The following is a 20,393-nucleotide window of genomic DNA, read 5'->3' on the forward strand; positions in this document are numbered from 1 at the left end:
GTGTAAAAAAATCTGGAAAACGGTTGACCCTAAAGGCCATCCCTGCAACTTCCCGCCAATTCCATACCTAAACGCTTGAAATTGCACTCATGACGTTTCTCAGCTCTTCGAGCTCAAAAATACAATTTGTGTGTTATTTTGAGCTCTCCAAGCTCAAAGAAATAACTTTTGTATGCTTTTGAGCTCTTCGAGCTCAAAAGGCTGATAGAAGTTTAATAAAACAGTATTTTTTAAATTTTCAAACTGCAACAATTTCTAAATGAATGAATCGATTTTCACGCGGTTGGCAGTATTTCACGCAATTTTTCAAAATCTATTATATACTTTTGAACGCAAACTGATCAAAGCGAAAATTTTAGAAAAATTCACTTTTTCCGAATTTTTTCGACAACGATAACTCACAAACTAATCAACCAATTTTGGTTTATTGGTTTTTGGTAGCGATCGACGTGATTTTTTGGGCTCTAATAATTCTTTTATTTCGTCAAAAATGATCCATGAAGAAATCTCGAAGTTATGTAAAAAAAACACTTCTTTCGAAATTTTTTGTTTTCGATAACTCTCGAACAAATCAACCGATTTTGATGGGGTTGATGGCAATCGACGTCGTTTTTTAAGCTCAAAAGCTGATTGGTTTTTTGAATTGATCGGTAATGCCGTTTAGAAGTTATTCTAAAAAAACGATTATTTTTAAATTTTATTTTTGAGATTTCTCAAAATCTAGCGAACCGAATCGATTCAAATTTTTACGAAATTTAATGGCAATGATTCACAGATTCGGTAGAATCTGGCGCCAAGTTCCGTTCAAATCCGTTGTAAACGGAGCGCCAGACTACCGACTATGTTTACTGTAAGCAGGACGGTTTTTTGAGGCTGCGAAATTTTATTTAATTCTACGGTACTTTTTTTACCCAATTTGTTTATCATAACAGTAATTCATAACTTATTTCACCGTATTAATTAATTATATTCACTTATAACAATTTATTTACATGAAATTATTAAATTTTATCAGCACATACTATAGCTCGCTCACAAATTTCGATCCTGACTTTTTTTTGATGGAGAAAGGTCAGCGCCACAGACTAGATAAAATAAAAATGTGTAGTAATCCTCCTATAGATAAGCAACTACAGTTAAAAAAAGTAATTCACAGCTTACATTTACGGCCGCCAGGGTGCACTGGAATTACATCTACATAAACTGTAGCTTCAAGGGGATAGTTTGCAGTAAAAAATGCAGTCAACACGAGATTTAAGTTGTTATCAATTGTAAATTTTCATTATAATTACAAAAAATACTAAAATCCGAACAAAAACAGTTTCACTGTAAAAAAAGTCGCGCCAAGTCCACGTTCATAAGACTATTAGGAAAAAAAAAATTTTTTTTTTCTTTACAAAAACATACAAAATAAAAAAATTAAAAAATCCAAGTAACCGATATGATTGTTTATGATTTTCGGAAATTAAAAAAAATTTTATTGTAAATTTAAAAATAAAAAAAAAAATTTTAGAACGTACTTGGTGTGCGTCATTATGTATTTCAATTTTTTAGAGTCCTAGTAAATAGATTTTACGAATTTCATTAAAAGTAAAATATTTTGCAACCACGCACACTAAATACGTTCTAAAATTTTTTTTTAATTTTTAAATTTACAATAAAATTTTTTTTAATTTCCGAAAATCATAAACAATCATATCGGTTACTTGGATTTTTTAATTTTTTTATTTTGTATGTTTTTGTAAAGAAAAAAAAAATTTTTTTTTTCCTAATAGTCTTATGAACGTGGACTTGGCGCGACTTTTTTACAGTGAAACTGTTTTTGTTCGGATACTCTTTGGATCGCCACCTATTTTAATCCGATCAGCCGAGCCGTTCAAAAGGAATAAAAGGTTTACACACACACACACACACACACACACACATCTCGTGTCGGGCTTGCTGGGTCCCGCATCGGGCGCCTCCTCAGGTGGCGGATAGGGGAATGCCTGGCATATCTGCACGTCAGATGCGTCGGGTACCGAGGAAATAGAATACTCGGGGTGGACCAAAACCTAGCAAAAGATGATATGGAAATGTCAGAAGATTTTCAAACATCGTTTACAGAACAGAGGATGGATACCTCAGTGCCGGCGAGGGAAGGCGTGCAAACGGGCCTAAACTCGTCGTTATCAAGCGACCGTTTGAACAGTGGAGTAGACCCCATGGCTCTGCTGTCTAGCAATGCTAACAAGGTTACAGGGAGTACGAAATCAGCCCAGATGGCAGAGAACAGACAGCTGAGCAACATTCCTTCAAAAAGTGAAGGACCTTTTGCTCCTGCCACTAATCAAACCCACCGAGGAAGAATGAACTCTCTACCGACCGTCACCGGCCAACAGTCACCAATGGATATATATATATATATATATATATATATATATATATATATATATATATATATATATATATATATATATATATATATATCTAATATATAAAATTCTCGTGTCACAGTTTTCGTTGCCATACTCCTCCGAAACGGCTTGACCGATTTTAAAGAAATTTTTTGTGCTTATCCGGTATCTATGAGAATCGGCCAACATCTATTTTTCATCCCTCTAAATGTTAGGGGTAGTCCACCCCTAAATTTTTTTTTTTATTTTTTAGACAAAATTTTTAATTTCTATTTTTTTATGATACAACATACAAAAATACATACAATCCGCAATTTTCACCCTTCTACGATCAACCCTTATTTTTTAATAGCCATTTTAGTAATTTAATCATTTTTCCTCTCCGGTCGAAAACTGATCAATCGTCATTTAATTAGTTATCCCCGCCAGATGTCTCCAGGTGTCACTTCTGACCCAGTAAACAGCACGGAGTAGGGATGAGAACGAAGCCGGTCTCCTTTCTTTCTCACTCCCTACACAGTTGTCGGCCATCATTATTGTTTATGCATCAAGTGAAGTAGTAACGTTGACAATTATTATTTTGCTATCTCAGTGTAACTCTCATATTAAATTTTAATCATTCCTATTTTATCAATAATAATTAAATTATCAATTTTTAGTGTATTTTGCACGATTAGTTAATCAAGTGCTTTTATAACCTCAAAAGTACTCAACACGTGACACGAGCTTCCAATAACAACGGATTTTGTGTTGTAAGTATACTTTTTTTTATTTATATCGAAAATGTTGTTGATCTTATAAAAATGTAATTTTAATTTAATTTTATTAAAAAAATGTAATTGAACAATTAAGATTTTCATAGTTTCCAAAAAATCAATCATTATGAATCTTTATTTTGAAATGTCAATGGAAATATTGGTTGTATGAAAAAATTATAAGAGACAATGTTTTCATAAAATTTAATTTTTTACTTTTGTTTGAAAAATTTTTCCATAAAACATATATTTTTGTTATAATTTCATAAATTAAAACTAATCATTTCAAAACTGCGGCAAAAATCCTGGCCCTAATTATACTTTTAACATTTTCATCATTAAATAATTTCATTAATTCTATTTATGTATGTTTTGTACAGTGAGCAATGCCAAGAAAACGCAAAGGGGCTGATTTGAGCCGCAGTACAAGTAAAGCTCGAAACTTGCGAAATAGCAGATCCGAAAGAACGGAAGAACAAATCCAGCAACAAAATACTGATGCACGTGTCAGAATGGCGCAATTGCATCAAGAAGAGCCAGAAAATACACGAGCTGAACGCAATGAAGTCAGAAGATTAGAACAACGACAATCACGCCGTTTCACAGTCAATAGACGAAGAACAAATGACCAACAACGACAACAGGTACATCGAGCATTTATATCTGATTCATTCCTGCGTCTATCATTCCAGTATGAGCCCGATATTGAATATTATGCTCATTTAAAAGTAGTAATTGGTGCTATGGACAAGGAATGTCCGCATTGTCATGCTCTGAAATTCAAAAATGAGCTAGCTGGGATGTGTTGCGCGTCAGGAAAAGTGCAACTACCTGAAATTGAAACACCACCTGAACCATTGAACGGCTTACTTATCGGCACGGATCCAGATTCTAACGTGTTCCTGAAGTCAATTCGAAGATTCAATTCATGCTTTCAAATGACATCGTTCGGAGCAACAGAAATAGTTCGAAATACTATTGCAAATGGTCAACAATTCAATTCTACATTCAAAATCAGAGGCCAAGTTTATCATAAAATGGGCTCACTGCTGCCAATGCCAAACGAACCACATAAATTCTTACAAATATACTTTATGGGCGGCGAGGATTCCGGAAGCGCACTTGCCAATCGCGTGAATGCACGTTGTGATTATAATAACCTTGATTCACTTTATGCCAGGCGCATCGTCAGCGAGCTAGATGCTCTTTTGAATGAGCACAACGAGTTGTTGAAAATATTCAAATCACATATGCACCAATTACAAAGCGATAATCACGCTATCGTCATTAATCCTGATAAAACACCAGCTGGAGAGCATATTCTTAGATTCAATGCACCCGTTGTTGATGATGTTGCTGGAATCATGGTTGGCGATTATACAGCTGCACGAGAAATTGTGATTCGTAGAAGAAATAATAATCTTCAGTTCATTGCTGACACACATCGTTCATATGACGCTCTCCAATATCCGCTAATATTCTGGAAAGGATAAGACGGATATTGCATAAACATAAAACAACGAGATCCCGTATCAGGTACTTCATTGATTATTAATTTGATCATTAATCATTTAACAAAACAATTAAATTATTGAACGCAATAAATTTAAATTAATTTTTATGAACAAATATTACAGGAGCTGAAACAAACAAGAACGTTAGCTCAAAGGATTATTATGCGTACCGATTAATGATTAGACGTGGCCTGGACAACGTCATTTTACGATGTCGTGAGCTTTGTCAACAATTCATGGTCGACATGTACGCGAAGATTGAGAGCAAACGACTACGATACTTACGATATAATCAACAAAAGCTGCGCGCGGAAGAGTACATTCATTTGCGAGACGCTATCAACAACAACGCCGACGTCGCCGAAATTGGTAACCAGGTCATTTTACCATCATCGTACGTAGGCAGTCCACGTCATATGCAAGAATATATACAGGATGCTCTGACTTTCGTGCGCGAATATGGACGACCATGTTTATTTATCACGTTCACATGTAATCCAAAATGGCCAGAGATTACATCTTTGCTACTGCCTGGCCAAAATGCAATACATCGTCATGACATTACAGCACGTGTGTTCAGACAAAAGTTGAAGTCTTTAAAAAGTTTCATTACTAAATCACATGTATTTGGTCCCACACGTTGCTGGATGTATTCGGTTGAGTGGCAAAAGCGAGGATTACCTCATGCACACATTTTGGTTTGGTTCATCGACAAAATCCGTCCTGAAGAAATCGATAGTATCATTTCTGCGGAAATTCCAGATCCATCCACTGACCAACTGCTGTTTGATATTGTTACAACAAACATGATTCATGGTCCATGTGGTACTCTTAATAGTTCATCGCCTTGCATGGCTGATTGAAAATGTACTAAAAATTTCCCTAAAGATTTTACCAATGATACGGTCACAAATGTCGACGGATACCCAATATATCGTCGAAGAAATCCTGAAAATGGCGGACAATCATTTATTAAAAATATCATCAACACAGACATTGATATTGACAATCGTTGGGTGGTGCCATATTCGCCTCTGCTGAGCAAGACATATAATGCTCATATTAATGTTGAGTTCTGCAGTTCTGTGAAGAGCATCAAATACATTTGCAAGTATGTCTATAAAGGCAGTGATATGGCTGTGTTTAGAGCGGAAAATACTAATGTGAATGCTCCTCCAGTGAATAAAAACGATGAAATAACGCCTTACCAAATTGGTCGGTACATCAGCTCCAATGAAGCTGCTTGGCGTATCTTTGGTTTTCCAATTCATGAACGGGATCCAGCAGTTGTTCAGTTAGCCATCCATCTTGAAAACGGTCAGCGTGTATTTTTCACGAACGAGACAGCGATTGATCGTGCAATAAATCCACCTAAAACTACACTCACTGCATTTTTTGAATTGTGTAATCGTGCGGATGATTTTGGTGCCTTTGCACGAACATTACTCTATTCACAAGTACCACGCTATTTCACATGGACTTAAACAAAAACATGGATGCCCCGCAAGCAAGGCTCACCAGTTGCTGCATGTCTCAATTTATTGAAATCAAACGTCTTAGGGCGAGTATTTACAGTGAATCCAAGACAGACTGAGTGCTTTTATCTTCGACTGTTGTTGGTTAATGTTACTGGCCCATTATCATTTCAAGATATACGTAAAGTGAATGGGCAACAATATCCAACGTATAAAGATGCATGCCTTGCACTCGGCTTGCTGGAAGACGACAACCAGTGGGAATGCATGCTTGCTGAAGCTGCATTGAACTGTACAGCAATACAAATTCGTCTACTATTCGCTATAGTGTTGACTACATGTTTCCCAGCCCGAGCACAGATATTATGGGAAAATCACAAAGATTTAATGACTGATGATATATTGCATCAACATCGTATACGGTGCCACGATCTAACCATAACATTCAGCGACGAAATGTACAATGAAGCATTGATTGCTATTGAGGATCTTTGCATTGTCATTGCCAACTTACCACTTAGTAATTTCGGTATGAATTCGCCAAATCGAACTGCATCTGATTTAATGAATACTGAAATGAATCGTGAACTGCAGTACAGTACTGTAGAAATGGCAGCGATTGTTGCCCGCAATGTCCCACTAATGAATGAGGAACAAAGAACCATTTATGATCGCATTATGCTCGCAGTTTCAGCCAGACAAGGTGGGTTCTTCTTTTTGGATGCACCGGGTGGAACTGGCAAAAACATTCGTTATTTCGCTAATTCTTGCTGAAATACGATCAAATAATGGCATCGCATTGGCCGTTGCATCATCGGGCATTGCAGCAACTTTATTAGATGGAGGTAGAACAGCTCATTCAGTATTCAAGCTGCCACTGAATATTCAGAATAACCCTGACGCAGTATGCAACATTAAGAAACAATCGTCCATGGCCACTGTGCTGAAACGGTGTAAAATTATTATTTGGGATGAATGTACTATGGCACACAAACATTCACTTGAGGCGTTGAACAGGACATTGAAAGATATTAAAAACAGTGACAAACTACTTGGCGGAACTCTGTTGGTCCTTTCAGGTGATTTCAGACAAACACTTCCAGTCAATCCACGTTCAACATACGCTGATGAGATCAACGCTTGCTTAAAATCATCTCCATTGTGGCGTAATGTTGAAAAATTACAGCTAAAAATAAATATGCGCGTTCAAATGCTTCAAGATCCATCCGCTGAAACATTTTCAAAACAACTCTTAGATATCGGTGATGGAAAAGTTGCTATAGATGAAACTGGATACGTCAAATTACCGACCGATTTCTGCACAATCGCTGATTCGCAAGATACTCTCATTGAACAAATATTTCCCGATGTACACACAGAGTACATAAATCATGAGTGGCTTGCAGAAAGAGCGATTTTTGCGGCAAAAAATGTAGACGTTGACAATTTAAATCTGAAGATACAAATGTTGTTGCCAGGGAACTTGGTATCATATAAATCTATTGATGCAGTTTGCGACGACAGCGAAGCAGTAAATTTTCCCACAGAGTTTTTGAACTCACTGGATTTGCCAGGCATGCCACCGCATAATTTACAATTAAAGGTTGGATCTCCAATTATCTTGCTTCGTAATTTGAACCCGCCCCGGCTGTGCAACGGTACGCGATTAGTCATTCAAAAATTAATGAAAAACGTGATCGAAGCCAGGATTTTAAATGGCAAGTTCAGAGATGAAAATATACTCATATCACGGATTCCTATTATACCTACAGATGTGCCAATTCAATTCAAACGTATTCAGTTTCCGATTAGATTGGCATTTGCAATGACTATCAACAAATCCCAAGGTCAAACGATGTCTGTTTGTGGATTAGATTTGAGAACACCATGTTTTTCACACGGACAATTATACGTGGCATGCTCTCGAGTGGGTAAACCATCCAGTTTGTTTGTGTTAGCTAAAGATGGACTAACAAAAAATATTGTTTACGCTAAAGCATTAAGAGATTGATATTGTTTAATAGTGTTACTGTCGTAATTGTTTAATTAATGATATATAATTTTAAGGAATAAATTATAATAACTTAAAAATAATGTTTGCCTTTTGTTATTTTTATATTCCCTCATCGTTCACAGCGCTCCATGCTTATTTGACGCATATACCACATTCTTACATACATACAATATACAAATTCTAACATACATACATACTTACAATAAGTAAGCTATTTTTTGTCTACACTAGAAATTACTAGGAAATTATTTATATGGCAAAACAACGTTTGCCGGGTCAGCTAGTATATATATATATATATATATTGTGACGTTATTTTATCGACCGGGGTCTATTTAAAATGAACGTCACTAGCGCCAACGGATTTTTTGTGATTTGAAGCCGATATTCCAAGGCCAAAATTTTATAGAAAATAATTGTGAGGATTAAAAGTTAGTCTTTAGCGAACCTTCAGTGAGTTCTTAGCGAGTCTTTAGTGAGTAGAGTCTGAGTGTAGATGCCGAGTAACGAGGAGCTACAGTTTTAGTGTGAATTTAGAGAGTTACAGTTACAGTCGAGCTTTTTAGATTTTTGAAATTAGAGTCAGTTTTAGAGTCAAGTTTTTGAAAAATATAGAGGTCGAGTTATTTATGGGTTTTATTGAGTTATTTTGAGTTTGTGGGTTTTGAATTTTTAGTTTTGAGTTTCGAATTTTAAGTTTTGAGTTATTGAGTTTTGAGGTTGCAGAGTATGTGGATAAATCAGCGTTACCGAGGAGCCGGACTATAAGTCACCCGGTTTCGTTTGATGTGAGACGCTGGTCTAACCCTTTGAGACTTCCGGGTGGAATGCCAAGGTCTAGTTGAGCCGCCAGCGCTCTAATGTAGAGGAATATGACGAAAGCATATGGGATCAGTTTGAGTTACGTTTACGTTTACGTTTTTCGTTAAGTTTTTGTTACGTTTAAGTTAAGTTTTTGATATTTTAATTTTGAGTTTAAGTTACGTTTTGAGTTACGTTTTTGGTTTCGATTCCAGCAGTAGTCAGTTCCCGGAGAGCATCCACTAAAGGAATATCCGTACTCCGAGCCTCAATTGTTTGATTTAGAGATTAAAATGTTTATGGGGATTAATTGAAAATAGAAATTTTAGTTGGGAGTGAGTCACGTTTAAGAATACTTGAGTTTTAGATTTTGTTAAAAATAGTTGGATTTTAGATTTTGTTAAGGAGAGTTGAGTTTTAGACCTCGTAGAGGACAGTCGAGTTTGAGAGTCGCCTCTGATCACTTCAAGTGATCGGATGTGCGTATTATTGCAGCTACAGGTTAAGAGTTTAGTCTCTTGCATTTTAGTTTACGTAACAGAAATGAATATAGTTATGAGGTTTATTTAAGTTAGTATAAAAAGTTACTCAGCATCGGCATTGTTTATATCAGGTATGGTTTTAGTTTATTTATTGTAATTTAAGCGTTAATAATTTAGTTTTTGGTCTTGAGATATCGGATAGTCTCGTTTATAGTAAACTTTTGTATTATAAAGAATTTAGAGTTTTGTTGATAGATTTAAATGAGATTGTTATTCGAGTCATTAAGATTTATTTATTTAATTGTTTTATTTTATATGAATAAGGTACTGTAACTTGGCTATAGCGTTGATATTGTTAGCTATATCGTTCTAGTAATTTTATATGGATTTGAGATTAAGTTTGTTAATTAAGTTTACGGTTTATTGAATAAATACCGATTTTGTTTTAATGATAAATTTTTAGTGTTGCGTATAAAATTATTACAATTATGGATCCTCTCTACCCGAACCACCCCCTCTCTCCACAAACCAGCACACTGAGCGACCCCGAGGTATTCCGTTGTCTTTCTGATTTTTGGTCTTTATTTTGTTAAGTTTTCTGTATTTTCGATTTAGTTTACATTTTAGCTAGTTTGATAATTTCTAGCGAATGAAAATTATCTAATTACGTTTGAGTTTAAGTTTGAGTTCTGATATTGTTTGAGTTTGCGTTTAAGTTTAGCTAGTTTGAGAATTCCAAGCGAATAAAAATTCTTTACGTTCCGTGTTCACTAGTTTGGTAATTCTAGTGATTAAAAATTACCTGGCGCCCTATTTTATCGAGACTAGAGACCAAGAATCGGAAAGATAACGAAGTATAATCCAGATTTTATTTTTAGAATTAAGTTTAGTTAAGTTCCCGGATACCCCCCTTGAAAATTTGGTTATAATATATATACATACATGCATATATATACACACATACATGCATACATACAGCCGCACAGACACCATCGCAGGAATAGTCAGAGAAGCTTTCTGTGACCTTAAAACGTCAAGATTGATGAAAACTCGATTTTTGAAAAACGGGGTAAAACCAATAACTTCCCGATTTTTGAAAATTTTCAATTTTCTTAGCGGGAGGTTAAAAATTTTTTCAAAAGTGGTTTTTTTGGAATAACTTTTAAACGGCTTTATCAATCAACTCCAAAAACTAATCAGCTCTCAACATGAAAAAACCACGTCGATTGCCGCTAATCTGGTCAAAATCGGTTGATTCGTTCGAGAGATATCGTACAGAAAAGAAAACCCAAATAGTGTTTTTTTGGAATTACTCCGAAATTCCTAGTTTGACCAATTGTAACTTAAGAATTCTTCATGAGGCTTTAAAAATTTCGTAGAATGCTGCCAACCGCGTACAAATAGTTTCATTCATTCAAAAGTTATTGCGGTTTGAAAATTCAAAAAATAGTGTTTTATTCCCGCTTCTATGGGGAATAGTTTCCCCTATTCCACATTTTTTATAAATATAAACAATGCTGTGAAGCGGGAAAGAATAGGAGTTACGGTAATTATTACGTGAAGCGTTCCACATTCACGTAACAGGATATTGGTAGGAAAGGATTGAGAAAGGAATGTGGAGAGGATCATCTTAATGTGAGTTTATAGAATATGCGAGAAAAAATTATTAGATAGCTCGGACTGGGATTCGAGCCCAGAACCTTCCGAAGACATGTCGGCTACTCTACCATTTGAGCTATCCGGTCTATACTAGATTTCCTTTCGCTTATTCTATATACATTAAGCCACACCGTACATCTTACGGTAAGCATTTTTATAAATTTATAAATTTCCCCTATCTAATAATTTTTTCTCGCATATTCTATAAACTCACATTAGGATGATCCTCTCCACATTCCTTTCTCAATCCTTTCCTACCAATATCCTGTTACGTGAATGTGGAACGCTTCACGTAATAATTACCGTAACTTCTGTTCTTTCCCGCTTCACAGCATTATTCATATTTGTAAAAATGCTTGCCGTAAGATGGACGGTGTGGCTTAATGTATATAGAATAAGCGAAAGGAAATTTAGTATAGACCGGATAGCTCAAATGGTAGAGTAGCCGACATGTCTTCGGAAGGTTCTGGGTTCGAATTCCAGTCCGAGCTATCTAATAAGTTTTTCTCGCATATTCTATAAACTCACATTAGGATGATCCCCTCCACATTCCTTTCTCAATCCTTTCCTACCAATATCCTGTTACGTGAATGTGGAACGCTTCACGTAATAATTACCGTAACTTCTGTTCTTTCCCGCTTCACAGCATTATTCATATTTGTAAAAATGCTTGCCGTAAGATGGACGGTGTGGCTTAATGTATATAGAATAAGCGAAAGGAAATTTAGTATAGACCGGATAGTTCAAATGGTAGAGTAGCCGACATGTCTTCGGAAGGTTCTGGGTTCGAATTCCAGTCCGAGCTATCTAATAAGTTTTTCTCGCATATTCTATAAACTCACATTAAGATGATCCTCTCCACATCCCTTTCTCAATCCTTTCCTACCAATATCCTGTTACGTGAATGTGGAACGCTTCACGTAATAATTACCGTAACTCCTGTTCTTTCCCACTTCACAGCATTATTTATATTTGTATTTATACTTGTACAGGGGAAAAAGGGGAAAAGATAGGGGAAAAAAAATCCGACTCTAAATAATAATTAATTAAAGGAAAAAAAAATGAGTGAGTCTCACAGACATAAGGTCACAATAGAAGTGAAACTTCTTTAAGCCGCTTTAAATAAATAAACCGATCAATATATATAAATATATATTATAGCATCTCATTTATTCTTAAACAAAATAAATTTATTGGATTAATTATTCGGTTTTTAAGAATTAAAACAATTACACATTTTTTAATTAAAATTTAAATGAATTTATTTACAAGAATATTATGTTTACAACAAATGTAAGTTTTATTTTTCCTTTTTATTTTTTAGAATTATCATCTTATTTATTCTTTATTATTACTTGAATTATCAACAAATGTTATCAGCGGCTTGTGATAGCTAAAATGTGAAATAAATATTTTTGTCTGTATTCTATTTAAGTATCTCGAAAAAACCGCATCTATTGTTGTCCCATGTTTTGTCGTTGGTTCATTTGGATTATTATTCATCGATAAATCAAATTTAGTCTTTAAAAAATCAACCAAAACGGTCGATGACTCCGATGAAAAATTTACGTTAAAATCTCCACTAAGGATTATAGGTATTTTTTCTAAGTCTTGATTAAGCTCTTCCGCAACAGCAGCCGAAAATGGTATAAGTGCACGATGAATAAATTTTATTATGTCTGTGATATGCTTATTCGGTTATATATAAATTGATACTAGTAAAATTGACTGGCCATTTTCCGTTGTACATTCAGCGGCACAGATTTCTCCTACAGCACTGAGTTGTACTCCAAGTGCCTGTATATTATGTACTGAAATGTCCATTGATGGTGTTACAATGTGTGTTGTATCGTTATCATTTTGATAAATAGCTACACCTCCAGATCTTATATTAGAGCGTGTATATTTAACTACACAATTAAAATTAGGAATGGAAATGTCTTCATCATTATGAGTCCACGTTTCAGTCAAAAGTAGAATATTTGAATTAGCAGCTACTTTGTCGATAATGTCATTGTTATGGGCTTGTAAACTTTGAATATTCAAACTATAAATTGATAAACCAGGCTTTTTAGTGATAAATTCAAGTATTTGTGATTCTAATGTCACTAATGGGTATAATGACAGTCTTTGAAGCTCAAGTTTTAACGGACAAAGTGCAGCTGGCTGTGTTCGCCCATGATAAAAAGTAGCCGTATTATTTTTTGTAACGATATATAATTTTTCAATCGTAGTAACTCTCGATGAAGCAACGTACAATAATTATCATTTACTTACCAGGATTAAGAAAATATAATGATGAAATTATTAATACGAACGTATAAACAGGAATTAAGAAATTTATATTTGAGTCAACAAGTGTAAATATATATACACCCCACTACCCCAAAACTATTTACACAAAATAATTAAAAAATATAATGAAAAATAATTTTCCAGGAATAAATTTTAATATATCCCTGGCAGATTCGTGGTCACGGTAAAATGATCGTGAAACGACGGTGAATGTACCGTGAATTCACAGTGTCGACAAATGATCGTCGAATGACCGTCACTTTACTATCGAACGGCCGTCATTTGACAGTGAACGACGAGTATCATTGTGAAAGTTTTTCACTGTTACTTTATGATTTTTATTCTGTATAGTTATCATACTTCACTCTTCGAAAAATCAAATTTTTACTTGACTTGTCCGATTTTTTACCAAAGTAAAAATCGTAGATCGTCGATCGATCGTCTGTCATTTGACAGTCATTCGAAAACATATAAATTGTCAAAAAACCGTAACTTGGTGATAGATGCACAGTAGTCTGTGAATGAAACGACCGTATAATGTCGGTAAGTCAGGAATTTTTTACTAGTCAACAATGAAAAAGTGCTGATTATATTTTTTTTTTTAATTTCATTAAAAATACTCAAAGTGTATAAAAAGATAGGTAAATGAGAAATTTTCAGTAAATAATCGGGATGAAAAATTTGAAAAAAATATTAAATTATTGTAATTTTGTTTATTTCAAAGTAAAATCATAAAAAATTAATCAGATTACAGGCAATCAACAGAGATCCATCATTTCAATACTTTTCAGAAGAGTTTATGGCTTACAAGTGTTGAATTTTTTTCATAGTCTTAAATGAGAAACCATAATACCTTTTGATGATGAAAAATATAATAATCAATATTATTTTTTTTTTTTTTTGAGAGACTGTTACATGTGAGCCTACACCTGGTTATTTACCTGTCACGTAAACAGACCTCCGGACTAGCTCAGCGTCTTACTGAAAAATATTTAGATGTTGATAAGAGGGTGGGTTGCTCAGTGAATGAAGAATACTCGTGAATTACGGTACTAATTGTTTATTGGGCGACCCCAAAGCATGGGAGTTGCCCGAAATGGCCCTGAGAGTCTCTTTTACAAACTAATTCTATTTATGAAAGCAAATCTAATCCAGTGTAGAATGTTATTGAGGGAAAATTCTACTTATTATTATTAATGACGTGAAAACACAAATTAATCATTAATACGTAATATATTTAATTAAGCAAATTACACAGGTACTTGTATTAGCATTAGACTATCTTATATATAGCATATTATGATTATTATTAATGTTTAACGCCATAGCTGTAGAGATGCAATTGGTGTGTTTTGTCCTCTGGCCGTTAGTGGGCGCTTCGAGCGCTTGGTTGAGATTCGCTGCCGGTAGAGGCGTGACCGAGGAACCAGTGCCGCCACAACCACTCCCCCCTAATTGACTTTTGGCAGGTTGTTTAAAAGTCACGTTACGAGCGTAAGTGCGTTTGGGTGGATCCAGTGAGGCACCCCAGTGATGTGGCTGCATCTGTTGAGATGTTGATGGTGCGTCATCGTTGACGAGCTGGTCGTCAGACTTGCTGACGTAGCAGGGCTTCAGTCTTTCGACTGCAACGTTTTTTTCTTCGCCGTCGACGTTAATTTTGTACAGACGATCAGACAATCGATCTATGACTAGATAAGGCCCCTGGTATGGTGGTTCAAGCGGAGCTTTGACATGATCACAGCGTAACCAGACGTGTGAACATGTGCTCAAATCTTTTAGGATAAAGACTCTGGCCTTGGTGTGATGTGCCGTCTGTGTTGGGCGAATGCCGCGCATGTATTCGCGGTGTTTCTCAATAAAAATTTTGGGATCCGACGAGAGGTCTCCTGAGACGAAAAATTCTCCAGGAACTCGCAAGCACGTGCCGTAGAGCATTTCCGCTGGACTGGCCTGGAGATCTTCCTTGAGTGAGGTTCTGAGACCTAGTAGTACAGTTGGTAATATGTCCAGCCATGGTTTAGGATAACACATGAGGGCTGCTTTCAGGGTCCTATGCATGCGTTCGACGATGCCATTGGACTGGGGATGATAAGCTGTGGTCCGTGTCTTTTGTGTGCCCACGAGATGAGTGAGAGCTTGAAAAAGGGCAGATTTAAACTGCGTGCCTTGATCTGAAGTGATCGTGATAGGTGAACCAAAACGAGAGATCCAATGGTTGAATAGTTCGTTAGCTACGGTTTCTGCAGTCATATTCTACATTGGAATTGCTTCGGGCCACCTTGAGAAACGGTCAATCATTGTGAGACAGTATTGATATCCACGTATGTTAGGCAGATGAATGATCAATGTGGAGGTGGTTGAACCTTGAATCCAGGACTGCGATGTGATTGGGTTGTAGTCTAGTGTGACGGTGAATTTTGGACCTCTGGCAAGCGATGCATTCTCGAGCCCATTTAGTCGCGTCTTTGCGTATTCCGGGTCAGATAAACTTTTCTCTGAGAAGTCTTGAAGTTGTTTTGCCGCTCGGGTGAGCAGGATCGTGTATCACGTTGAAGGCTGTTTTTCTCAAGCTTGCTGGGATGTATGGTTTAACTGTGTCTGAAGATATGTTGCAGAAAATTTGTATGCCTGGTTCGACTGTCAATTCCTGAAGTTGAAGAGAGGTTTTGCCCTGTAGGAGGTGTTGTAGCTCTGCGTCTTTGACTTGTTCGTCACGAATGTTCACTGGACAGAGTTCAGTGGGCATATTGATCGCGTAGATGCGTGAGAGCGCATCAGCTACTACGTTTTCATCACCCTTGACGTACACTATGTTTGTGGAGAACTGAGAGATGAAATCCAGCTGTCTGAGTTGACGCTCTGAGGCTTGGGCTAATTTTTTCTTGAGAGCGTAGGTCAAAGGTTTGTGATCCGTCTGAATGGTAAAATTTCGACACTCTAGGAGGTGTTGAAAAAATTTAATAGACGAGTAGATTGCTAATAACTCTCGGTCGTAGGTGCTGTACCGTTGTTCTGTGGGGGTGAGTTTTCTTGAAAAAAATCCTAGCGGTTGCCAGACATTGTGAACGAGTTGTTGAAGTTGACCTCCAATTGCAGTGGAAGACGCATCCGTTGTGAGAGTTATTGGTGCATCTGGAGATGGATAGGCCAGAAGAGTGATTTTAGCCAATTTGCTCTTGCATTCTTCGAACGCTTTTTCAGCCTCAGCGGTCCAGCAGATTTTAGTTTTGTCTTTTTTGATGGAATGTTTGATGTATTGGTACAGTGGGAGTTATGAATGTGCTGCATGCGGCACGCATGTTCTGTAATAGTTGATAACTCCAAGGAAACGTCTGAGCTCTTCGACTGTATTGGGCTTGGTATAGTTGAGGATAGCCTCGACCCACTCGGTGATAGGTGAGTATCCTTCAGGTGTTATGTGGTAACCTAGAAAATCAACTTGAGACTGACCGAAGACACATTTGCTGATCTTGATGCTGAGTGAATGTTGCTGAAGACGCTCGAAGACAATTTTGAGATGCTTTTTATGTTCTTCTTCATCTTGTGACATGATGAGAATGTCATCTATGTATGCGAAGATGAAGTCAAGGTCTCGAAACACTGTGTCCATGAATCTTTGGAATCTTTGTGTTGCGTTTCTTAGTCCAAATGGCATGACTAGATATTCATAGAGACCCCAGGGTGTAATTATTGCCGTTTTGTGTATGTCGTATTCATGCATTGGCACTTGGTGATAGGCTCTGTTAAGGTCGAGTTTTGTAAAGATGCGAGCACCATGTAGACGTGAGAAAAGGTCGTGTATCAGCGGCGGTGGGTACATGTCGGGCTCGGTGTCTGAGTTGAGATGACGATAATCGCCGCAGAGTCTCCATTCATTGTTTTTCTTCCTGACCATGTGTATTGGACTGGCATAGGAGCTGCTGGAGGGTCTGATGATCCCGTGTTCGAGCATGTCGGAGATTTGATTTTTTGCGGACACAGCTTTTTCTCCCGCGAGTTTGCGAGCACGTGCTGAGACTGGAGGGCCTTTTGTGATTATGCGGTGAGCATGATTGATGTTGGTGAAGTTGGGCTTCGTGATTGGCTTAGTTATTTCGATGAAACTGTTGAGCAACTCTGCATATTGTGATGGTAAAGTTGAATCTACAGTCGAAATGTTGTAAGTGCGAGTATGTATTGTTTCTCCTTTAGTTGAAAAAGATGTGAGAGGATCAATGAGGCGTTGATTCCTGAGATCAATGAGAAGATTGAAATGAGTGAGAAAATCAGCTCCAATTATTGGAATTTGCACATCAGCAATAATGAACGGCCAGGTGAAATCTCTGCGTAGGTTCAAGTCCACATGAACAATTTTGCTACCGTAGGTGCTAATAGCTGACGCATTGGCGGCGTACAGCTTGAGGGAGTCCTCTTCGAGTTTTTTGTTGAAGTAACGTGCAGAGATGATGGAAACAATTGATCCTGAGTCGATCAGAAAGTTCTGTTGAGTTGAGAAGTCGTAGATGTGTAGGGGGAGTTCTTGAGTGGGAATTTTGCTGTTACTGTCATTGACTTCCCCAACCAATGACAGCGGGCTTAATTTCCCTGGTGATATGTTGGAAGAGGAGAGAATTTGCACGGTTTGATGCACTGACGAGCATCATTGCCCCACTTGTGATGGTAGAAACAGTAACCGTTGCGATTAGGAGTCGTCGATCTGTTCCTGGGGCGATGACCTTGTGAGTTTTGGCGATACCGCGGTTTATGCTGGACATACTGTTGCTGCTGAGACATTTGTAAAGCCTGCTGGTTAGATGTCTGCAAAGCCAGCTGTTGTTGTTGCAGTTGCTGTAGCTGGACGTGAATATTGCTGACCTCCTGCTGTAGTGATTGGAGTGTGAGTTGTACCTCTAATAATAATCGGTCAGATTTTGCACTGGTGATTGCTTGAGGCATATTGGAGTTGTTGACAGCGAAAATTGAATTATTGTTAGAGGCATTCATGACGAATCGATCGGCAAGGTCGGCCAAAGCGGTTAGATTGTTCATATCAGGTGACATGAGCAAGTAGGGACGTACCTGAGTTGGAAGTTGAGCTATCCAGAGCTCATGTAGTACTTCATCGCCGATTGATTCTTGAGCCAGCTCGCGCATTTCCCGTAGAAGTTGTGAAGATCTTTTGTCATCGAGTCTCATTTCTTTGAGAAGCTTGCGGAGTTTCACTTGACGAGTTTCTGAGAAACGATTTAGCATTGCCGCTTTTAAGGTACCATACTTGTTTTGAAGCGGCGGTTTGCTGATGATGTCCCACACTTGTTTGCTGGCCTTGATGGGCAGTGATTTCAGAATTTGGCTGTATTTTTGACTGTCACTGGTGATGCGATTTGCCGAGAAATCTGCTACAGCTATTGCGAACCACATTTCGGGCTCATCTGTTGTGAATTGAGGCAGATGGAGATTAACAGCATATAAATGTCCATGAGGTAAATTAAAATTATTTTGGTTTGAGTCACCTGTGTTATCCGAAAGTGTTGGTGGGTTGTTTGGAGGTCTCGCATTGGCATCAGACTGTCCGGCTCCAGGAGTACCATCAAGTGGAGGATCTTGTATGTCAATGAGGTTGCTGACTCGGGGAAGACCCGTTTAAGGATCTATGTTGACCATGTTTTGCCTTGAATTATCCTTCGAAGGAGATCTGAAGACCATTGAAAGACGCTAACAGAAAGCGCACCAAAAATCTCTTGAGAGCGAGAGAGGTGGCTGCCGACGTGGCTTCGTAGTTTGAGGTTGGAAATGGAAAAAGTTTTTTGCGTAAAAATATTCACTGTAATATCACGTCGGGGTCACCAATTGTAGAATGTTATTGAGGGAAAATTCTACTTATTATTATTAATGACGTGAAAACACAAATTAAACATTAATACGTAATATATTTAATTAAGCAAATTACACAGGTACTTGTATTAGCATTAGACTATCTTATATATAGCATATTATGATTATTATAAATATTTAACGCCATAGCTGTAGATATGCAATTGGTGTGTTTTGTCCTCTGGCCGTTGGTGGGCGCTTCGAGCGCTTGGTTGAGATTTGCTGCCAGTAAAGCCGTGACCGAGGAACCAGTGCCGCCACACCAGTACAATAATCCATTTGATGCAATACTTTTGATTCTATAACTGAGAGAGGGAGAGATGGGACAGCAAAGAGAATGAGAGTCTTAGGAAACAATTAATTACGATGCATGACAGATCGGACTCGACATAGATTCGGACAGACTAAACGACTGACTGATTACAAGTGGCCGCTCCTCCTGGAGGTCCCAGGTTTATGAAACCTCGGTCGCGGATGCCGCCAAACACCTGTATCACTGCGCGGAACTTGTATTATTCCGCGGTTGAACTCAGATTATTCCGCCCTTAGGAACTAGGTGGTTATTGTCAAGTTCCCTAGTCAGCAGAAAATGGTATCAAGGCGCCGAAAGCGGTTCCCTGTGCTAGAGTAAGTAATAATGTAAGTAAATATGTATGACTACGTTAGCTATAGAAGCTAGTTAGTCATACAGTTAGTTGTGTCTTTGTTTGGCACGCACTTTACTGAACACTGGCGCTCTTTCTCTAACAAATAAAGAGACGTTATTTTTAATTAATAATTAATTATCTATGAGGTTAATTAAAAAATGGCTAAAGACTTTTCGTCTCAGAATTATTTTTTTCATCAGATGCTACAATGGCGTCCGTGACTTCTGGGACACCCTATATATATATATATATATATATATATTAGGGTGTTTAAAAAAAAAAAAATTTTTTTTTTTTAATGGTGTTGAAAAGTTGAAAGTACATTTAAAAACAAAAATTTTGGCGCCTATTAGAGCCCTTAATATTAATATTAAGGTTTGCCTCAATTCATTTGTAATTTTTCTATTTAAATAACACAAGAAAACTTTTTTTTTTATTTTTGAATTTCAATTACTTCGGAATGGCTTGTTTACGCAATATCCCAGAGAAAGGTCTTATA

The 20,393-nt window shown here is 37.1% G+C and overlaps 2 protein-coding genes, 1 long non-coding RNA gene and 1 pseudogene across 3 annotated transcripts; all 4 read left to right on the top strand.

Moving 5' to 3' along the window:
* Positions 1–3,104: 3,104 nt before the first annotated feature.
* LOC123267469 lies at positions 3,105–3,808 on the top strand. Its single transcript, XR_006510044.1, has 2 exons — positions 3,105–3,148; positions 3,532–3,808. It is a non-coding gene; the product is annotated as an uncharacterized LOC123267469 (long non-coding RNA).
* Positions 3,809–3,945: 137 nt separating this feature from the next.
* LOC123267468 lies at positions 3,946–5,782 on the top strand. Its single transcript, XM_044732097.1, has 2 exons — positions 3,946–4,687; positions 4,789–5,782. Exon 1 carries the CDS (start codon positions 3,952–3,954, stop codon positions 4,642–4,644), a length of 693 nt encoding a protein of 230 aa, XP_044588032.1. The 5' UTR covers positions 3,946–3,951; the 3' UTR covers positions 4,645–4,687; positions 4,789–5,782.
* Positions 4,911–6,149, top strand: LOC123268001. The gene is made up of 2 exons (XM_044732886.1): positions 4,911–5,490; positions 5,554–6,149. Exons 1-2 carry the CDS (start codon positions 4,911–4,913, stop codon positions 6,147–6,149), a joined length of 1,176 nt encoding a protein of 391 aa, XP_044588821.1.
* Positions 6,150–19,405: 13,256 nt separating this feature from the next.
* LOC123268002 overlaps positions 19,406–20,393 on the top strand; it is an 8,394-nt pseudogene continuing 7,406 nt past the window's right edge.

This window comes from Cotesia glomerata, linkage group LG6 (assembly GCF_020080835.1).
Source record: "Cotesia glomerata isolate CgM1 linkage group LG6, MPM_Cglom_v2.3, whole genome shotgun sequence".
Taxonomy (NCBI): Eukaryota; Metazoa; Arthropoda; class Insecta; order Hymenoptera; family Braconidae; genus Cotesia; species Cotesia glomerata.